This window comes from Pagrus pagrus, assembly GCF_965226575.1.
Source record: "Pagrus pagrus genome assembly, chromosome: 21".
In the NCBI taxonomy this organism is placed as follows: Eukaryota; Metazoa; Chordata; class Actinopteri; order Spariformes; family Sparidae; genus Pagrus; species Pagrus pagrus.
In genome coordinates this window covers 17,654,268-17,675,436 of record NC_140208.1, presented here as the reverse complement: position 1 = coordinate 17,675,436, position 21,169 = coordinate 17,654,268, and the positions used below count along the sequence as shown (strand labels likewise).

General features: G+C 40.9%; 3 protein-coding genes across 4 annotated transcripts; all 3 read left to right on the top strand.

Moving 5' to 3' along the window:
* The first annotated feature begins 1,193 nt into the window (after window positions 1–1,193).
* Window positions 1,194–12,697, top strand: gspt1 (G1 to S phase transition 1). 2 transcript variants are annotated; one of them, XM_084342326.1, is made up of 14 exons: window positions 1,194–1,650; window positions 1,945–2,028; window positions 4,238–4,504; window positions 4,595–4,628; window positions 5,388–5,465; window positions 5,730–5,910; window positions 6,035–6,189; window positions 6,396–6,536; window positions 8,226–8,319; window positions 10,387–10,467; window positions 10,708–10,881; window positions 11,460–11,549; window positions 11,642–11,810; window positions 11,967–12,697. In XM_084342326.1, exons 1-14 carry the CDS (start codon window positions 1,455–1,457, stop codon window positions 12,017–12,019), a joined length of 1,797 nt encoding a protein of 598 aa, XP_084198452.1. In that variant the 5' UTR covers window positions 1,194–1,454; the 3' UTR covers window positions 12,020–12,697. The 2 variants fall into 2 exon arrangements, with proteins under 2 accessions (XP_084198452.1, XP_084198453.1); XM_084342327.1 differs by having other exon boundaries at window positions 1,197–1,650; window positions 1,945–1,989.
* A 698-nt stretch (window positions 12,698–13,395) lies between these two features.
* On the top strand, window positions 13,396–16,610 carry rsl1d1 (ribosomal L1 domain containing 1). The gene is made up of 9 exons (XM_084341413.1): window positions 13,396–13,503; window positions 13,769–13,908; window positions 14,014–14,152; window positions 14,369–14,517; window positions 15,135–15,236; window positions 15,622–15,715; window positions 15,851–15,982; window positions 16,065–16,160; window positions 16,309–16,610. The coding sequence occupies exons 1-9, from the start codon at window positions 13,465–13,467 to the stop codon at window positions 16,453–16,455; spliced, it is 1,038 nt and encodes a 345-aa protein (XP_084197539.1). The 5' UTR covers window positions 13,396–13,464; the 3' UTR covers window positions 16,456–16,610.
* Window positions 16,611–19,130: 2,520 nt separating this feature from the next.
* Window positions 19,131–21,042, top strand: LOC311250003 (transmembrane protein 238-like). Its single transcript, XM_084341492.1, has one exon. It carries the CDS (start codon window positions 19,389–19,391, stop codon window positions 19,857–19,859), a length of 471 nt encoding a protein of 156 aa, XP_084197618.1. The 5' UTR covers window positions 19,131–19,388; the 3' UTR covers window positions 19,860–21,042.
* The last annotated feature ends 127 nt before the right edge of the window (window positions 21,043–21,169 follow it).

The window sequence follows — 21,169 nt, the reverse complement described above, 5'->3', positions numbered from 1 at the left end:
TTTTATCACTGCAACTAATAACATTAAAGACTACCAGAGAGCTGGGACTGAAGCACCTAAATGTAATGCAGTTCTAATTAACATTATCACTTACACCTGTGTGTTTCTGCTGTGACACGTTAACAACACCTCCTGGTCCTGAGGTGTGCAATGGGAACATTTACCCTTTGGTTCAGAGCAGAAACTAATAAGCATTACTGAACATTAAAAAGGGCCTGCTCCCTTCGTAGATACAAGGGGCTCATTCTAAGGTCAAACAACAAACAAACAAACACAACCATTCTTGGTTACAGATGATTATACACTAATTAAAACACAATTATGAATATTATATTGCACTTGTGCCAATACAGCCCCCTTAAATCCTACACACTGGACCTTTAACCCATTATACATTGAAAATAAAAGGTGCACAGGATCAGGTTGTTGAAGATTATACAGGTTTTCAGGATGAAGAGGTGACTAGTTAAGCATTTAAATTAATCTTAGCCAACCGAAAGTGGACTTACATGAATAGAAAATCCAGCATGGCTTTAGAAAATGTAAATAACTTGCCATCATGTTCAGTTATGATAAGAATTTAGGTACAGACACTGAATATGACCCAAATTTTAAGTTTCAACTTTCAAAAAACATACTAACATTATTAACAGAGTGTGAAGAAACAACAGTGTTGACGTTATGTCAAAGATGTCTGTGTACTGTGTTGCAGAGATGTCCACTGAAGTTAACTAGTTGCTAGCCCCGGCATGTCCCATCCTGTTATACCACTGTGTCATCTTTGACTCACTAGCTGCACTGCTAACTGAGATAATCAGCTAATGGCAGCCAGTACAGCCAAAGAGTGAAGTGAGCAGCGGTTAGGGGTTTAATCTGGGTTAGCGGTTTTACCCTTTTTGTTTGGAATGACCCTCAACAGACAGCCTCTCTTACATATTGCACCTTTAATTTATTATTTAATAATTGTATTTATTGACTGACTTTATGCCTCATTTCTTGAAGTTACAGCACAACCTTTAACTGTGGTACTTTAGATGTATTTATTCTTGATATTTATAGACTTTTTTGTATTGTTCCTGTGTTTCAGAGATGTTAAACTAAACAACAACAAAAAAGACAACAGCTATGTACTTTTAATAACTGACCCTGGTGAGCTGAGGTTGCTCAGGCTACCTGCAGAGGTGTGAAGTTTTAGGTAACATGGCACAGGAGGCAGAGGCCCGGTGCTGCCCTCTGGCGGTGTGTGGGGGACGTGTAGCGGCTGTTACACCACTTCTCGTCGGATACGGGATCCATATGCTCAAAAGCAAGGCTCAACAAAGCAATGGCAACTTCAACAAACGTGCTGCTAAGAGTCTAAAACACACCAGCAACTAAACGCGTTTTAACAGAACCATAAAGATCATCCACCTTCCCCGGGAGTGGTAAGCTTGTCAACTCTGGTGAAAGGAGCGATGGACCCGAGAGACACAGCCCCGGATTCGTGGGAGCTGGAGGAGGATGCCGAGGCCCCGGCTGCCGCGGCGGGGCTCCCGACCGCCTTCGCAGCCCTAAACGTCAACGCCAAGCCGTTTGTCCCCAACGTTAACGCTCCGGTGTTTGTACCGAGCTTCCTTCAAGCCAGCGCCGTGGAAATACCAGCTTCAGACGGTAGGTGAAACCAGACAGCTGGGCTGGAAGTTAGCTTAACTTGCTAGCTTGCTTGCTAACCCAGCTAAGTTAGCCTTCCTGACTGCAACTCGCTGCGCTCAGCCCAGCCAGCGCCACAGTTATCGCATTTCCACTAACTAATCAACAAGTCGGCCCGAGTGTTAGTCATGTGTTGTAATAGTGTCGTAGTGTATTTATAACGCGGTAACAACCGCAACAAGACGTAAAACGTGACGACCCCTGTCTAATAAATATGTATGAAAGTTTGACATGCTGTGTTTTCTCTCCTCTAAGGTGCCCCTGATCCAGTGGCCACCATGGAGGTGACAGAAACAGTCGGTATGCACCCACAGAGCACTGCAGGCACTACATGTTCAGGTTATTAGATTACTAATCTGGCTGTCAGGCAGGTTGTTACCACATAACAGGTGTGGTTACAGGCTCAGGTGTGCACATTTCCCCCGCAGCCAGATTCAATATCTCAGGCCAGACCTCATCCAGGCTACCAAAGCGTGGATGTTCACTGCTGGGTTTCTGCTCGGAGGTTCACTTACTGAGCCATATTTGGATTGCTGGCATCGGTTAACCCTTGTGCATGGGCCTACGTATAATATGATGCAACCTCACTTGTCCATGCCTGAAATAGACGGCTGTGATATGTGTCAGGGGATGGATGGATGTCCAAGGCCTCGGTCTGCTGTGTGTCAGAGCAATTTGAATGTATCTGATTACTCCAGAAAAATGCAGTCACTCTGTGCTGACTAGTCGGAGTCAGGTTCATTCACATTTTTGGGCTTGAACCTGGATGCTGCATGCCTCTCCTCAAATTACAGAGAGCTGTTGGTGGTTTTGTTTTTAATGGAGTGGCTGAGCGCTGCAGCTGTAGGCGGGAGAGTGACAAAGGAAAGCAAAACTACGGACTATATACTCAACTTGGCTCTTCAAATAGCTCTGAAGATTACTGAAAGACAAATTATAAATGCCACATAATGAGACTGTTGACAAAGTCAAGGCACAAATGGCTCTCGCAAGCAGCAATATCTCACAGGCTGCTTATACACGACCGGGGTTGAGAGGAAAATAGGCATTGTACATGACTACTCGGCTGCATAATTTCATAGTTACTGAAATGGGAGGGCTTTTTTGTGTGTTGCCATGGGAAGATGCCTCTTCTGCAGGGCTTGGCAGATTTCATAGTACGCTTATGTTCGGTCAGTTTTTTTTGTGTTGACTTGCATTTGTTTGCTTGGCAGAGCATCACATTACTAACAAGTGAACTGGACTAATGAACATTGAACCGCAGACCACCCACAGTGAGGCCTCGCAACACTTTTTAGGTGATCTGTGAAGGCAAATGAGTTTTATGAGCATGTGCTATCCTCAAGGGCTTTATACGACAGGGATGCTCAGAAGTCAGTCATAATGATGTCATAGTAAATAGTGCACGTCGTTAATGTTTTTTGTATTCATTTGAATGGCCAGGATGATTTAAAGCACATAGTTGTTAACAATTTACAACATTTTGAGAAGTTTTGCACTACAGCAGATGGCTAACTTGAACACCAGCATGCCAGAGGTCAGAGCAGCCACAGCAACTACAGTAAACGACAGCAAGGGGATGAAGAGGCAGGCAAATTCCCCAGACTCCCATTTAAAACTGCTCACTTTTAAACGTTATTGAAATAGGGTAGGAGTTTCTTAATTATTTGGGTCTTCTTGTAAATTTAGCATATGTTATATATTAATGTATTTCTTTTTTTGTGTAAAAATGGACGTGTTTGTTTGCATATAGAGCGTGGGAGTGAGATCCAATCACACATCGCAGTTTTTTTTCTCCATCAATTGACGTTTTTTGTGCCTTGTTTGCCTTGTTTACACCGACTTCCAGTGTCCATGCTATATATAACACATATTACATAAAGACACAGCTCCAGTAGTAGTTGTGTCACCTGGAAATTAAATACAACTGTCATCTGCAGCATTTTATATTTTTATCTCTGTACTAGAAATTCTAGAAAACAATCAGAAATTGACCATAAGGTTGGAAACTAAAGGGCAGCTATTGTGACAGCCAAAGTGTTTATTTCACTCTGACAGATTGGATGTTGAAGTTACGGTTGGTTTTACAGCGAGTTCCCTAGAATCAAGACTATATTACAATAGAGTCTAATGACATAACTACTTCTGTATAATACACAATAATTAGCGATAATAACACACAAAAAAACATGTCTATAATAGAGCACATGGATGATAATGGTGTAGGAGATCCAAATGAATGAGAGGACTTCATTCAGTGCAGTTATATCTGTGAAGTTTGAATTGTTTGGGTAAGAGGAGATCTCTGTGCAAATGTTTGTGCAAATGTGGTAAAATGATTTAAGTTTGGACTAAAACTGGCAGAAATGTAGCAGCTTGAATTCAGTCCAGCCACAGAATCAATCAGGATCCACTCATGGTCAGTCCTCAGGTTTTCATCCAAGTCAAACAGCCTGTCGTATCATTAAATAGATCCTCCTCCCTCCAAAACTGTGTCTGTAGCATCCAGACATTACAGAGAAATAACAGGTGGAGTCTTTGGTTCCAGCTCCAGTGGAGAATGGAAGCACAGAGGCAGACATGACCACAGAGGAGGAGACGTGGGAGCAGAAGGAGGAGCCGGGGGGAGGCGGAGGAGGCGGAGGACAGGAGGACATGGGTTCAGGAGAAGTCGGTGAGGAGGGCGCTGCGAGGAAAGAGGATGAGGAGATGATGGAGGAGGAAGAGGAGGAGATGCCCATGCCCAAAGTGGCTCCGGCACTGCCTGATGCGCCCAAGAAAGAGCACGTGAATGTGGTCTTCATCGGTCACGTGGGTGCGTCTCATTTTTATACGTGTGTTTGTTATTTTATCTCAGTTTAAAGGAAGTTTTACTCATAATGTTTTTGCCTGCTGTGTCTGTCAGATGCTGGTAAATCAACTATTGGAGGACAGATCATGTGAGTAATTCATTTTTCATATCCTGCGTTGGCTGATCACTATGCTGCAGGGCTGCACAATAGACAAAAGAAGTGAAATATGAAGTACTTACATTTCTCTTGAACATAGTATTGTGCCTCTTTAATTGATCGTATACTGTGTTCAATTAGGATTAGAATCTCTAGGCACCTTACAATACATTAGATTCTGATTCAGATGGCTACAATGCTCTTCATAAATGATCATCTGTTCACCTGAGTGCATCGTGGTGAGTCAGAATTTTTAATTTCTATACATGATTTATAATTTCTCACCACGTGACAACTTGCTCCATTAGAAAAGCATATTAGTTATGATTCCTGAATAAAATAAACATTTGAATTTACTGCTATTATCTTTGGCCGTGCTCGGCCATCTTCACCAATACGTACAGCCAGCTCTTACAAAACTGTTGCAGGCGATCATAATGTTGAGAAATTTTGATTTGATTTTGTTTCAAATTTCCGCACTTATTCGCATCAAGACATAATCTTTCAAGAGAGAATCACATTGCATCTAAGAATAGTTTTTTTTTTTGGCCCCACCTCTGTGTTCAGTCCCAGAAAATGAAATACAAAAAAATCAGTGTGTATAGCTGGCAGAAACACATGTACATGCACTGTTCCCACAAAGGTTAGTTTTCAGTTTGAGCTTCAGTTTCACTTTACTAAATAAGTCTGACATTTTTGCATTTCCATTAGTCTTGTCAAGTTGCCTTTTCTTTGTGTTCTCCCTGCTAGGTACTTAACTGGAATGGTGGAAAAGCGAACCCTGGAGAAATATGAAAGAGAAGCGAAGGAAAAGAACAGGGAGACATGGTGAGAATGTTTGTGTTGTACCTAAGATTTTTTTTTTGTTTGTTCTCCAGTGCCTCCTCCTAGCTTATCTTTTTTTCCCCCTTTATTTTCTTGTGTCTAAAAATAGCATGCCTATAATTTGCATGTTAGCAGCTAATCACCGAATCAAATATTACAAAGCTTTTGATTACAAGAGACTCGTTTGCCACACATGTGCAGTCATTTTAAGTGCTCACAACACAGTTGTGTGAAGGCTAAATTCATAGATAAACATGCATTTTGCAGGTACTTGTCGTGGGCTCTGGACACAAACCAGGAGGAGAGGGACAAGGGGAAGACAGTGGAGGTCGGGAGAGCTTACTTTGAGACTGAGAAAAAACATTTCACCATCCTGGATGCGCCCGGACACAAGAGCTTCGTCCCCAACATGATTGGTGGAGCGTCACAAGCCGACCTTGCAGTCCTGGTGAGATAGACACACAGAGATTAAATCCTGTATATTTCTTATAAATAAGTTAAAAGAATTTATTAAAAGTATTCGTCACTAACTGGCGTAATTATTTCCGCCTCACTTTATTGGTTTGTATCAGGTTATTTCAGCGAGGAAGGGGGAGTTTGAGACCGGCTTTGAGAAGGGCGGACAGACTCGGGAGCACGCCATGCTGGCTAAAACAGCAGGAGTCAAACATCTCATCGTCCTGGTCAACAAGATGGATGACCCCACTGTCAACTGGAGCCTCGAGAGGTGAGCAGGGAGATGACGTGTTTATGTTGGCTTTAATGCTGTGTCATCAATATTTCTTTACTTTTTACTTGTGTTAAATTGTCATTAAGGAAGATGTGGCAGATTGGTGCCAAACATTGTCTATCAGTGACTATATCACTGTTGTTGGCCTTCAGATGTTCACAACACATGTGACAGTCCATGATGTTTTCATCACTCTCCTGCAGATATGAAGAGTGTAAGGAGAAGCTGGTGCCCTTTCTAAAGAAGGTGGGCTTCAACCCCAAGAAGGACATCCACTTTATGCCTTGCTCTGGACTCACAGGTGCCAACCTCAAGGACCCCTTAACTGAGTGCCCCTGGTACACGTAAGTGGACGCTATGAATGGGTGTCTATGGTCGTCTGGTAGGAAGTATTGACAGGCTGTCCACAGGACGAATTTTAGATGCTGTAACTGGATGTGCAGTCATCCTCTTCAGCCTTTATTCACCACTGGTTAAGCACAGCTACACACACAACTTAACTGAAGTGGTCATAGAAAATTCTCATGTTCCTGTATGAATCGATTTTTCAGTACATTCAGGATATTTGGTTTCCGCTCCTTTATTATTGAACATTAATTGTATTATTAGTTTATGTATGAATAAAATTGATAAAATTAAAATTAAGCTAAGTGCAATGTCAAAAAGAGAGTAATTATCAGTATCACTGTTATTGTAGTGGCTATCTTTAGTCCTTATTAATTTAATCTTTTTCTTAAGTTTCGTCTTGCTATAAACACATGATATCGACGACATGAGACGGCTTTAGGCATTGAGTCGGCTTGGCATTGCCAACAACGACAACGACGGTAAAACAACTGCATTGCTTTGCTGTCCACTAGTTAATTCACACAAGGTTTAATGGCACAGGTTTACTAATATATCCCAGACTTGATGGGAGGGCTCAGCTGTGCCTTTTTGTGCCCATTAGTGACACTGAACACAATGTAATTTGACAGTAGTGACCCTCTTGGCTTCTACCTTTTCATAATGGAATGTTTTGTTTTTCCTGAAAGGTTGCAGCTTTATACTATAGAAAGAAGTGCTTATTCTTTGTGTCAAATAAGTCCACTCAAAAATACCACATGCCTTATTTCTCCATCCCCATCTGACGCAGGCCTTCAGGTCTGACCTTGCCTTGAGTATAGAAAGACCAGCACATTTTAAATCTAAATATTCATGAAAGACCTTTTAGTGACCAAGGAGTGGGAGGTAAGGCTTGGCGACATTCATTAATGACAAATTCATGCACGTGTCCTAACAGCAAGCAAGCGAGCATCTATCACATTGCATTGGACACTCGCTGTCCACACTGAATCTGTTAGATATGCAATTCTGTTAGGCCATGTAAACAAACCACTTACCTATCAGCTGTGTGCTGGAGATCAGACTAGAAACGTAACCACTCTAGTAAAAGCTCATCTCCCTACGTTTGTACTTTTTAAACAGTAAACTACCAGCTCTCTTGTCAACCTCCCTTTAAGTTTTTGTTGTAGAATGAGACATTATTGTATAGATAACTCTTCATTTCAACTTCATGCGTCGACCCGTCCTTGTCCACACAGCGCTCTCAACACGTGCAACAGGAATGAATAGCAAAAGGCCATCTAAGCAGCCATCCAGTAATCCAAAAATTCAGGTCAAAACAGTCTGCTGTGCTCGCAGCCAGTTAGGACATTCTGTTAGAAAACTAGAAACTTGGGTTCATAAATAAGATTGTCCTTTTTTTGTAGACTCTAAATACTTCTCTGGTGAGCACAGCTCAGAAGTGTTACAGAAAAGGATAGAGCGGATTTGTTCACTCTGTCTTCTATGCTTTATTTTGCAAGGTTTTGTTTTGATTGATTTATTAGTTTGTTTTGAGTCTGGATTTTCAGTTTTAGTTTGATCAGATGTTCAAAAAAATCAGGCAGACTTCACTAGAAGTAAGAGTCAAAGGCTGTCTCATCCATGGCAGGCAGGTGGAATTTTTATAACTATGGTGATGGACAGTTTTCCTTTTTGTTCTCTACCAGGGGTTTGCCATTTATTGCCCACCTGGACAGTTTGCCAAACTTCACCAGATCCAGCGATGGACCAGTCAGACTACCGATCGTCGACAAGTACAAGGTGAGCAGCTGGAAGCCATTAATTCTCTTTCCAAAGAGAAAAACTGAAATCTACGGCAGCTCGTCTTCTTCACTGCACTATCCTCAGTGGATGAGTGGGCGTCAGAATTTTTTTTTGTTTTTTATTCACGTTGCCATTTTTTGTTTTTTTTACTCCTTCTCCAGTTTGTCATTCTCCTTCCTCTCATGTGATTTTCCAAGAGCACAGCAGCGTGCTGACACACACACCACAGCATCTCAATAGGCATTCCTCCTTAGGATAATTCAGCTTCTTGGCACTGGCCTCAGTTTAGGTGTTGGAGGCAGTTCAACACATAAGTGTTGGTGGAATGGAGTTATTTTGGAGCTCTCTCTGTTGTCTCTACATTAATCACTGGCTCTTCTCTTTCTTCACTTGTCATCATTGCTCTTTATCCTCTTGTCTTTAAGTTGTTAAAATACTCCTCTCTGGCTGTGATTGCATAAGAGCCTTATGTAGTGGTTATATGATTAAGTAGTCCCAACTGGTCCTCTCCTGATGTAAGGGGATTATGGTTCAGTCAACGGGGTGCTGCATACCAATGGCCCAGGCGAGACTTCCATACAGCAGGACCGCTGCAGAGACAAACATCTGTAGATTAAACAATTATTATTTTGTTTTGATTATATATTTTGGTTATTAACACTTTTTCACTTCCTTTGATGAGAGTTACACATGAAGATTTATAACCTTCACATAAAGTGTGTATCACTATATGAGGCTACGTCCAGCAGCTTGTTAGCTTAGCTCAGACTGTAAAAAGACTGGAAACAGAGGTTAGCTGTTTCCCCTGTTCTAGTCTTTATGCTCAGCTTTCTTACTGCTGATGGTAGCCTCATATTTACCATTCGCACTGAAGCCCTATTCGCACAGGACTAGTATAACCTTGCGACCGATAGTTATTTGGCAGAGGACGTCTGTGATCTTAATCTGCCAATTTGTAAAGTAAAAATTCCACCACAAATTACAGACCATATTTCACCAAACACAGAGGTCAGGTGATAATATTAGTCCCGTGAGAATCGGCATCTCTATGATTTTTGACTTGTATTGCTGTCAGAGAACTGAACAAGAATGAAATTTGATAGTGGCTCATATCACGTAGAACAGCAGGCAACAGCTGTGACTATATCGACGTTTAAAATGAGTGACAGGAAAGGTTAGGAACAATGAAAGGCTGTCATATTCAAGTACAGCCACAAAACATCTGTTACTTGATCTAAATGAGCTGCTACTATGTATTTATTCTGTAACAAATGCAAAAAGTGAGCAAAACAGCTCTACGCTATATTTAAAAATGTGGCTATTTAAGAACAGATGCTCCGCTTCTGAAAGTTGATGTTATGCAAAGCCTTGACATCATATCCAGGGAATAATGTCAGCAAATTCTCGTAAAATACAGACTTCATTGATCCCATGTGGATACGCCTCACGACACTTTGATTTAGAAGGGTAATATCTAAAACCCACGAGGTCCCCTGGTAATACCAGTCCTGTGCGAATAAAGCTTGAGAGTGGCATAAATCTTCTCATCCAAGTCTTGTCAAGGAAGCGAATAGAATGATGGACTAGTCCACTAAAGTGTGCAAGGAAAAGCTTGTACATGTAAGGCAGTTAAATGGAGCACAGATGAGTTTAGAGGACACAAGTAGTTTACATTAGGCAGTAGTTGTTATAGAGCTGTAGGCCGTTGGTATATCATTAGCATTATGAAAATTGCAACTTTTCATGAGCAGTTTTCAGCTTCACCAGAAGTGATTTGTTATGCAGTTTTGTGTGATGTTATATGTGTTATCATATTCCACACTCATAAAACAGGATGCCTATTCCTTCTTCACCCTGTTTTGTGACTCGAGTCACAAAACATTTGAATTCAAAGATTCTTGTCCTCGTTTCAGCTGTCGTAACTTTGTGATTGTTTTTTTTTATTAGCCAATTAACCATTTACTCTATAAAAGTAATGGCTAATAATGCATAAAAGGTTTACTGCGAATACTAAAATGCTGAACCTTTTGATGTGTGTGTGTCTGTTTGTGTGTGTGCTCGCAGGATATGGGCACAGTAATCCTCGGAAAGCTGGAGTCTGGATGCATCAGCAAAGCCCAGCAGCTGGTCATGATGCCAAACAGGGTGAGATCTCCTCTGTGTGACTTTGCTCCTTCTCTCAAGGGACCAATAAACCTTCTCCTTGAAATAACTTCAAGGCCTCATTCCTGTACTAATGTACTGCAGCCTAGATGGAACGAAGATCCCGTAACCAAAATGACTTAATTTCAGTTCTGACACCTGCCATGTACTGTTTCAGTACAGCAATAATGTCTTTATTTAAAGCATTTAATTAAGGTATGAACGAATTGGTGTGTGTTGCAGCACACAGTGGAGGTATTGAGCCTGCTGAGCGACGATGTGGAGACAGATGATGCAAGCCCCGGGGAGAATCTGAAGCTGAGGCTGAAGGGTATCGAGGAGGAAGAAATCCTCCCTGGTTTTATCCTCTGTAGCCCTGACAATCTCTGCCACTCCGGACGCACCTTTGACGCACAGGTTAGATAAGATACGAAGTCACTGCCTGCAAGTATTGGTGTTCTCTAGCGCTACAGTGATCAGTGGAGTGGTTGACTAGTTGTTAACTGTTGAATGAATTAATTTTTAAGAAAATAAATTGTCAAAATTCTCGGATTCCAGCTTCTCAAAGTTTAATATTTTCTGGTTTCTTTACTGTAAACTGAATATCTGTAGGTTGTGGACAAAACAAGACGCTTGAGGACGTCATCCTGGGCTTCGGGAATCATTAACAACAGATTTAACCTTTTTCTGACATTCTAGACAAAGCAACTTGTCGATTAATAGAGAAAAATTATCAGCAGAGTAAATGACAATAAGAATAATCGTTATTTAGGAGTCAATAATTCTGGTACGAATTTAAATCAAGTCAGGTTCAGCTGCTACAGGCTTGATCAGCTCTCATTTATTACATGTGACGCCACACCCTCCTGTATTCAATCTACAGAATAATCAGTGAACTAATATCTGAATTCTTATATCCTGCTCTGTTTCAATAAAATATGTATTATAAATATTCTAAATCCTCCTAAAAAAATCTCTCTCTTCTTATATTTCAGATCGTCATCATTGAGCACAAATCAATCATTTGTCCTGGTTACAATGCAGTCCTTCACATCCACACCTGCATTGAAGAGGTGCAAATCACAGTAAGTTGCTGCTCTGCTTTCCAAGCAGCCAGGATCAGTTTTTGAGTTTCCACCTGGGCTCAGTTGTTCAACTCTTTACGTCCTGACTTTAGGCCTTAATCTGTCTGGTGGATAAGAAGACGGGGGAGAAGAGCAAAACCCGACCACGCTTTGTGAAGCAGGACCAGGTGTGTATCGCCAGGCTTCGGGCAGCCGGAGTCATCTGCTTAGAGACCTTCAAAGACTTCCCTCAGATGGGACGATTCACACTGAGAGACGAAGGTAAGGACACTGTATTCGGAAGAGAGTTTGAGTATGTTTAGCTAATAGGTTTGTACACAGATGACAGCAGAGATGGTATATTGGGATTGTATTTGCTTTAATGAATGCCTGGTTTATTTTCTTGTCTTTTTTTGACTTTGTACACTCCTCTACCAGGCAAAACTATTGCCATCGGCAAAGTGCTGAAGCTGGTGCCAGAAAAGGACTAAATGCAACAGTGGCAGCATGCATGGAGTTCTTCCACTTGTTACCAGAGGAGAAATGCTGCTAGAGCCGACCCCAACAGCTGCTCTCTCTTTAAACACAACTATGCTGAAGAGGAGAACAACGACAACAAGGAGCGAAGAAAGAGAATAAAATGAAATGCATCAAATGAAGAAAACAAGACTGAATCAGTTTTAATGATGAACAATACGAAATGAGAGACCAAGTCCAGTGTGTCAGCTTTCTCATATTGAGAGCTCAGCTATGCCACTAATGTAGCTACATGTGCCCCTTCTGTACTCCCCTGGATAACCAAGCCGCCGGCTGGCCACACCATTTGTTTTTAGAATGGAGATGGATGCAGTGTTACTGAGATTGGGGAAGAGAAACTAAAACCATGGAAAGATTTCATATCCTGTAAAAGGCCGGAGTTAGGCTGTAATTATAATCTGCAAAGTACATCTCCCTTTTAAAGAGTGGGATTAAGAATCCGACGGACATTTTATTTGGTTTTAAGGATTGCTGTACCAAAATTTTTAGTTTGGTCTCTCTCCACATGAGATGGTTTAATTGGATAGAGCTCACATACTACTCTGATGAACCATGGATAAACACACTCACAGACAGACACACAAACAGCTGTTACATAATCTAAACTGAAAATAAATGATCAAGCTGCAACAGAAAGTCGTGTTTGTTTTTCTTTTATGGAGTATTCCCATTTGACAGGGACAAGTACATCTACTCAAGCATTGTCCTTAAGTATAATTTTAGGTATTTGGACTTCACTTGAGTATTTTGAATTTTCTACTCATAATCCCACTCCACTCAAATATATATATATATATTGCTTGTTAATAAATTATATATAAATGACTGTACTTTTTACTCCACTACATTTATTTGGTAAGTTTAGTTTGCTGCTTCAGAGCCAAAGTAGCAGATTTTTTGATTATTTAATTTATTATAAACACTGACTGCTAATCAGAAAAATGCTGAATAATCATCCAGATCGATAATCAGCCAACCCATAGTATAAAATATTTACATACATACATGTAGATATATGTATAATTTTCTTTTACTCATACCTTGGATACTTAAGTACAGTCATTTCCAGGAAATTACTTTTGATACTTCAGTAAATTTGATATCAGATACTTTTAGGAGTAATATTTTAACATGACATATTTTACTTAAGTATTTTTACCCTTTTGGGATACCCTACATGTGTGATTTACTTCATAATATTAGAAAGTTTTAATTTACAACGCCGATACTTTCATATTAAAACTCATATATCTGTATCTGTCAGGTTGATGGTCAGGAGGCAACCTTTCTCCTGTGAGTGTTCAGCCAAGTCGTACAAATAAAGTTTTTTTGGTTTGATGTGACGTTGAGTGTACCATCTGCGCATGCGTAGCTAAGAGTCACACGTGAAGCAGACAGCATGGCTGAGAAAAAAGGAGTCGCGTTAGACCGGGCACAGGTAAAAACTACATTTCACTGTCATAAATCCAAAGTCTTTATAAACAGCATTTCGGGGACTTAAAGTTGAAGTTGACTGTCACAGATTATGTTGTTTTGAACCGTCAGCAAGTGTAATATAGTTAACATTAGCTAGCTTGTTTAGCAACGGAGCTAATTCACAGTGGCACTGTAACAATTCTTAATCCCCACAACAAGTGTTAGAAAACTGGAGTTTGTCGGCGGTTTGTATCGTCTTTTATAACTTTTGAGTTCATGTCTGCCAGGTGAAAAAGGCCGTCCAAGCCTTGCAAGCTTTCCTGAAAACCAAGTCGACAAGTGACTCTCTGTTCCTGGACGACACTCAGCAGATCAGCCTGCTCTTCACCCTCTGGAAGATCCCCAAAGTGGCACAGTCCATCCGCATGTGAGCCCTCCACAAAGCTGCTTTAATGCTTGACGTGTAGTTCTTCAGTAGCAGTTGTCATCTCTCACCTGAACACACTTTTAATGATGTTGATTCCGTCCTCAGTCCCTTGCCCCATGGCCAGCGGTCTGACACAGACGAGGTTTGCCTGTTCACCAGAGATGAGCCCAAAATGACCGCAGAGCAGACCCAGAGGTTTTACAAGAAGCTGCTGGAGGAGAGGGGAGTCAAAAACATCAGTGAGGTATTTACCAGTCAGAGTCCTGACAACAAACACTTTGCTCAGCATGGATAAATGTACAGTGGATTATAATAAACATTATATACATTCATGACAGCAAAAAAGTTGGTTAACTAGCCATAGTGCCCTTTAAGTCTGAAATGTTACAAGCCACTAGTGATTTACCAGCCTCCTATTAATGGTAGCCATAGTCATGATGTGTTCCTGTGTCCGGAGCAGATCATCCCATACAAGGTCCTGAAGACGGAGTACAAACCATACGAAGCCAAGCGCCGTCTGCTGGGAAACTTTGACATGTTCCTGTCTGATGACCGCGTCCGCCGCCTGCTGCCCTCCCACCTTGGAAAACATTTCTACGAGAGGAAAAAGTAAGACTTTTTTTATTATCTTCAGTACGATACCCCAACAAACAGGTGTTTTGGTGTCTGTTGGGTGTTGATCTGTGTGTAGATTTATGTTTTGCTTCCTGTCAATCAGCTGAAGTGGACTGTTATTATGACACTGCTAAACATTTGAATGTTAACACGACAAAACAGCAAGCATTGTCAAAAGCTAGGGCTTTAATGAGGGGGGAAAGGGCAGTAATGCTGCAGATTAACCAGTCATCATATTTCTATGACACGACATGTCTTATTCATGTCACATTGGGACTGCTCTCCTCTTCAGTCTTTGAAACAACAACTGTTGTAGTGCTTACTGTGTGACAACAAACAAAATGTTGTACTTAAAGAGTTACAGTGCTTGATGGCTGATATGAAATTAAAAACATTGCCCCTATATAATAACATGGAGCTTAAAAAATCCCCTTTTTATAATGTTAATTACTGCTACTTTAACACATTTGTTACCAATATCTGAATTTTTTTCTACAAATCTGCATATTTATGTATTTAACTTGGGTTTGTTTTGTGTTTCTTCCTGTTGGTTGGTTGGTTGGTTGTTTAGCTGCATTAGATGCATTCTTACCCAATTTCTGACTTCACAGGGAGCCGCTGTCTGTGAACCTGCAGAGCAAACATCTGGCCCGAGACATCGAGAGAGTCATCCAGGGCACCAGCTTGAAGGTTAACAACAAAGGCTGCTGCTGGTGAGATTCACACGACTGCTCTTTGTGCTCCTGATAAAATCTGCTTTACACCTCGGCGTTGTGTGAGACTAACCCTTTTGCGCTTCAGGAAAACATTCTGTCCTTAATATTGCCTCAACAGAATGTTTTCAGGTCTTGTGCTAAAACGGTTAGCACCTCTCAGCAACCCTATCGATTCTGTTAAGTGTTTGATACGGGCAGTAGCGGTGCTATAAAGATTCAATGTAAATCCAGATGGACCTCCTCTTCCTGTGGAGTCTGTCTCTACAACTTTGATACACAGTGTCTACTGTCACGCTCGCTTGAAAAACAAAACTACCTGCATTTATTTTACTCGTATGGATGCTATTTACAGTGTTGCCTTTATCTCACATTATTACTGTAGCATGGTACGTGTTGCCCACTCCGGCATGTCTGCAGATGAGGTGACAGAAAACATCGAGGCTGCAGTCCAGACAGTGGTGGCCAAACTACGTATGGTGAGTGTTGCTGCTCAGAGAGTTATCTTGTGTCTTTAAAGGACAAAAAAAAAAGCAGGAAGTCGTTGCATTTAAGAAGCTGGAACCAGCACATAATAATTTGACCTTTTCACAATTGTGTATTAATGTTTACAGAAGGGACCAGTGATGAAGATCATCCACATAAAGAGTCAAACGTCAGTGGCTCTGCCCATCTACAGCTCAGACCTGAGCCACCTCGATGTGCAGGGGTCAGCAGAGAAAAGTCCTCAGACTCCCAAGAAAGAGGTGAGAACAAGTTTGTACTCCAATGTCTCTATTGTGTCTGAGTCAGTTTTATGTGTAAAATAACCAGCGCTTGTGTTTTCAGGGAAAGGCAAAGAAGAAGAAGACTGCTGAGGGAGAGGATGACAAAATCCCACAGCTTGTTCCTATAACAACACCAAGCAAAAAGCCTAAACTGGAGGTCAGTACTACTCACTACTCTAGATTTAAACACTTTAATTAAACAATTATAATTAAACAATTAATTAAAATATTAAAATATTTGAGGGAATCAAGTAGTGCTGTGTCTTAAATGAACCATGGACCTTTATTGTCTTTCTTTCCTGTAGAAGCCATCCAAAAAGAAGCAACTTGAGAAAGCACCCAAACCCGCTGCAGCGAAGAAGAAGAAATCACCAAGCAAACTGAACAAGAAGACCAAGAAGACCAAGAAGACTGACTCCAAAGTAAAAAGAAAAGTGCCTAAAGTGAAATGATTCTCAGCAGAGCGTCTTTGCACATTACCCCCCTCAACATGGACATTTTACACAGGAGCAGATTGTTCGCAGGATGGTCGTCAATATATTCAGTCTGTTTTGTCTTTTTTTTGCTTGAATATAACAGATTATAAACTTTGTTATTTGAAACAATATCTGTCTTTGTCTTTGTTCCCTAAAGGCTTTGTAACAATAGGCCTTTTTCAGAGCAGGTATTTCTATCAGCATTAAAAAGCACAGGTGTCGGTGAGACATCATGCCTGTGAGAAAAAGACTTATAAAATGTTTGTGATGACTTTACAGGTACTATTCATATATAGTAAAAAGTGGTTTTGGTTACCTTTTTCTGAATGGGCAACGACAATTCAGCAAGGAATTTAGGTATTATTTGCAGTAGTGGAAAAAGTATTCAAACCTTTTAATGAAGTATAAGTGTTACTATACTTTTAGTATAATGTGCTGCTAATATATTATTGATTATAATTATTGATGCATAAATGTGTCCATCACTTTGATGTTGCAGCTGGTCGTATACACTTCTCTGTAGTTTAATCTGGAATAATCCAACATTTATTGTTGGTTTATATTTTGCATTGATAATCTGAATCTGCACAGTAATTTAAAAATGTGCAATATGTAAGAATTTTAGTTTAAAACATTTAAAAATGAACTAAAATTACTAGATAGAAACAGTTTTGACCACATGTCAAAGATATCTGTTGAATTTAGCATGCTAACCAGATAGCCTCTAAACACTTTGTACCTCTACTCACCTACTGTGCTGATACACTGCCTCCTATTTGTTTGGAATATGAATTCAACATGTGGCCAGTTCTTTCATATTGCACCTCGTGAATTATCAAATAAATGTAGTGAAGTAAAAAGCATTATATTTCCCTCTGAAATGTGGTGGACTATAAATATGAAGCAGCAGCACATGGAGATACTAAAGTACCTCAAATTTGTATTCTTGTATAGCACTTGAGTAAATGTACTGGGTTACATTTCACCACTGTTTAATGGTAGTTCTACTAGTCAGACATTCCTCAGGAAATCCCATTTTTGTCAGAATGGATAATTGATGTCATGCGTATGCATTTAAACATTGAGTCAAGCGAAGTTAAAGGAGCAATAAGTAGTTTCGGGGAAGACAATTTAATCAGAGCAAAATCTTCATTGACTGATATATGTCTAAACAAACTGTCTTCGTTTTCATGTCTGATTAAACAAACTGACCTTAAAGGACAACACAGTTTCATACTGTTTTACTTTGTTTATATGTGGCAGACCCTGCCACCTTTCTAGCTTTAAACAGTGTTCTGGAGACCTTATTCTCCCATGAGAACAGCTTGTTTATTCAGTTATGGATCCTGAGTTTGTATTATTACCTCACTGATATCATGAAAATTAAAATTCTGAGTTTGGATTTCTTCTCCAAAACTACACAGTGCCCCTTTAAAGTATCAGTATGACTTAGCAGTATGACTCACTGAACATAAATAGACAATCATGACATCTTTAGCGTTTGTGACTTAGGATTTGGTTTACACCCCCTATTTTTTTTAAAACAGTTTTACATCTGCTAAACGTGGTTGAAGTTAGCCGTGCATCATTTTAACATCATCAGGCTAAAACAGAGTACTGTATGTTTTCAGACAGCTTTTGTGTGCTTTAACATCTGAAGTGCTCTCACCTTCACAATCTTGTGTTGAGTTTAGCCATCAGAGCTGTGCATGTATACCTGCCAGCTGTATCAGATGACATGCCTATTGTCACTGAGACTATACTCTGGCTTGTACAGCTGCTGCTCACAAGCGATAATGCTGCATGGGCACAAATACATCCTTTATGAGTTCCTCACAACTCTTACATGTCCGCAGTAATGAAGATGTCAGACATGCATTGTACACAGAAGCTTGTCTGCGAGACTGAGATATTAAATTTCTAAAAACAGTATATTTGTTTTGGAAGAGCAAGATGATCCAGCCAATCAGTGGTGATGATATTGTTGTCAACAGGTGGGCAGGGTCTGTCTATTCATCCAAGCCCTTCCTCTGCTGTGTGGGTGTGGTGGGCCATCTGGAATTACAGTGTGATCGCGGTTTTCTGGCCAGGAGGACGAGAGATGCATCACACAGACACTCTCATATTGATCATACAGATGATATAACTGCTTCTTATGACTGTTGGGAGATGGCTGCATTGACTTCAGCGGGGACTGGCTGAGCAAACAGGACGACTCAGGACAGAAAAAGAGGAAACTTGGGGAGCTGTGGATGTTCAGTGGGTTTTGTTTCATTATTTATGTGTTAAAGGTTCAGAGGGATAGCAACCATGGAGACAGTTGGAGAAACTTCATTTCCAGATGACTCTGGGAGTCAAAGCTTGTGTCCGGACTCTGACGCCCGCGCTGCAGTGGCCCCAGGCTGGGCCTACCTCCACAAACCCATCATCGTGATGGTGATGGGATCTCTGATGTGTGCCGCAGGCGGACTCCTCTTCCTGCTCCAGTCACTGGAGGTGACTGAGGCATCTCGCTCTGTGGCCTCAGCCTGCCTGTCCATAGGGCTGCTGTTTGTCGTAATGGGGCTGGTGTGGATCCCCATACTGAAAGAGAAGCAGAGGAGGAAACGGTACAGCCAGGGGGCTTGAGGAAAGGATGGAGATGACTTGTGAACTTTGAAACTACTTTTTGTCAGTGATAATGCAACTGCTTCCTATGAAACATCCAATACAGTCACAAAGCTGGTGTGACTGTAGCTGATAACAACTTGTGTACTTTGACCAATGTCACTGCAGGTTCTTTCGTGTGTTTCTGTCAGAGGATCACACTTCACTGTCCTGCAGCTGCCAGCACCTGCTGCTTTTTCCACATCTGGATTAACTCTGGGAAAAGACGTACATTTCTGAATTGGATTATCGCCACTGCCACCATGTCAACATCTGTCCAGGTGGAGCCAGTCATGGAGATCAGTTACGGAGGAGTGGGCCGCTGCAAGTGCTCCTTCTGGTTCGCAGTGGCCCACGACATACTCGGCGTCCTCATCATGATGGTGGGGGTGTTTGGAGGGCTGATCATCCACGACTTGTTCATCTACGCGGGGGCCATCATCATCTTCCTCAGCCTGATCTGGTGGGTGTTCTGGTACTCCGGGAACATCGACGTGCCGCCCGAGGAGCTGGAGGACGACGTGGGCATGATGAAGCTGAAGAACCGCAGACTGAGCCGGGTGGTGAGGCGTATGTCCGACCGCCTCTCCAGCAGGATCAGGGACTCTTTGAGAAGGAGTGGCCGGAACAACAACCCTGTAAATGGTGGTACAGAGATGGCACTCTCCACTATCTATGACACCACCATCCAATCCTCATCTAAAGAAATAATGAGAGAGACACTGTCAATATGAACCAACCCATCACAGACTGTAAACGACACCAAGAGACTCTGAACTTGGATCTTAATATTTGTTTTCTTTGGCTCATCAGTTTATTCTGTCTGAAGGAATTTTGTGTTTGCTCTTCTAACATGCACTGGTAATGATTACACAATATTGAAATCTAGATAAGATCCACATGCTCTCTTATCCAGCTGATAAGAAGTAAACTTTGCTCACCATAACAGTGTTGCGCATGACTCTGATTTAGATCATTCCCATCACTACTTTGCTATCAGTCATGTTTGCTTGATTCACAGATTTAGCAGACTAAGGATGTTATAATGTGATAATGAGAGTCTTGTCATAAGGGAGGTGAAATCTTATTTGGATGGTGTGCAAGCAGAACATTTATAGCTGCCTTTTATAAAAGGACACAGTAGAAATATCCCAAATGCAGCCAGAAAGGATAAGTTGCACAGTTTTTACTTATTTATTTTACATATAAAGGTAGATTCTAACTTTATAGTGTAATTTGTATTATCTGTCTCACATATAAAGTGTCTGTTAATTGATTTAGAAATCTCAAATTGCACTCCCTCCTGATTCACATAAAGCCAGCATGTGGTGGTTTTGTAAACATAACAAATCTCCAAGCTTTTCATTTCCATCTGTTTCAAGAATTCAGCCACCTGACGCCATCTGTGTACAACTTCTGTATTTGTACTATGTATTTGAATATTGGACCATGGCTTTCATAATATTTGTGAAGTCGCTAATTGTGCTTGAAGATGCACGTCAGAGAAAAACAGACGAATCTTCCTCCTTCTGCATATGTGAACGGCCCTTTTGTTACAATCTGTGCACATGAGAAACACACTTTTAGTGAGGTCGCCTTTAAGTGTTGGATGAAAACACTCCTACAGTTTTATTATTGTTAAATAAGGCTGCTATTCTTCTGTGTGGTTAAAAAAATAAAAAATTACACAGGAGATGTTCATGTTCGGTGCCGCATCACCACCTCTCCAGGAAATATTTGCCTAGCCCCTAAAAAAAGTTTTAAAAAGTTCTGATTATTGAAGTTTTCCAATCTTTTATGAAGTCATTTAACTGTTCAAATATGTTTCCTGAAACTGCATTCACCTATATGCTGCTTTAAAGGCTGTTTCATACCCATAATACCAAATCCATTCATGTAATAAATGTACTGAACACTCTAAAAAGTGTCTTCGTCTTCACTCATGTTTCATTGCTAAAATGTTTTTATAGGAAAAGAGCACTCATAGCAGTGTGATACGTAAATTGCCCATGCTTTAACATCACGAGCAGTGTATTTGTATAGC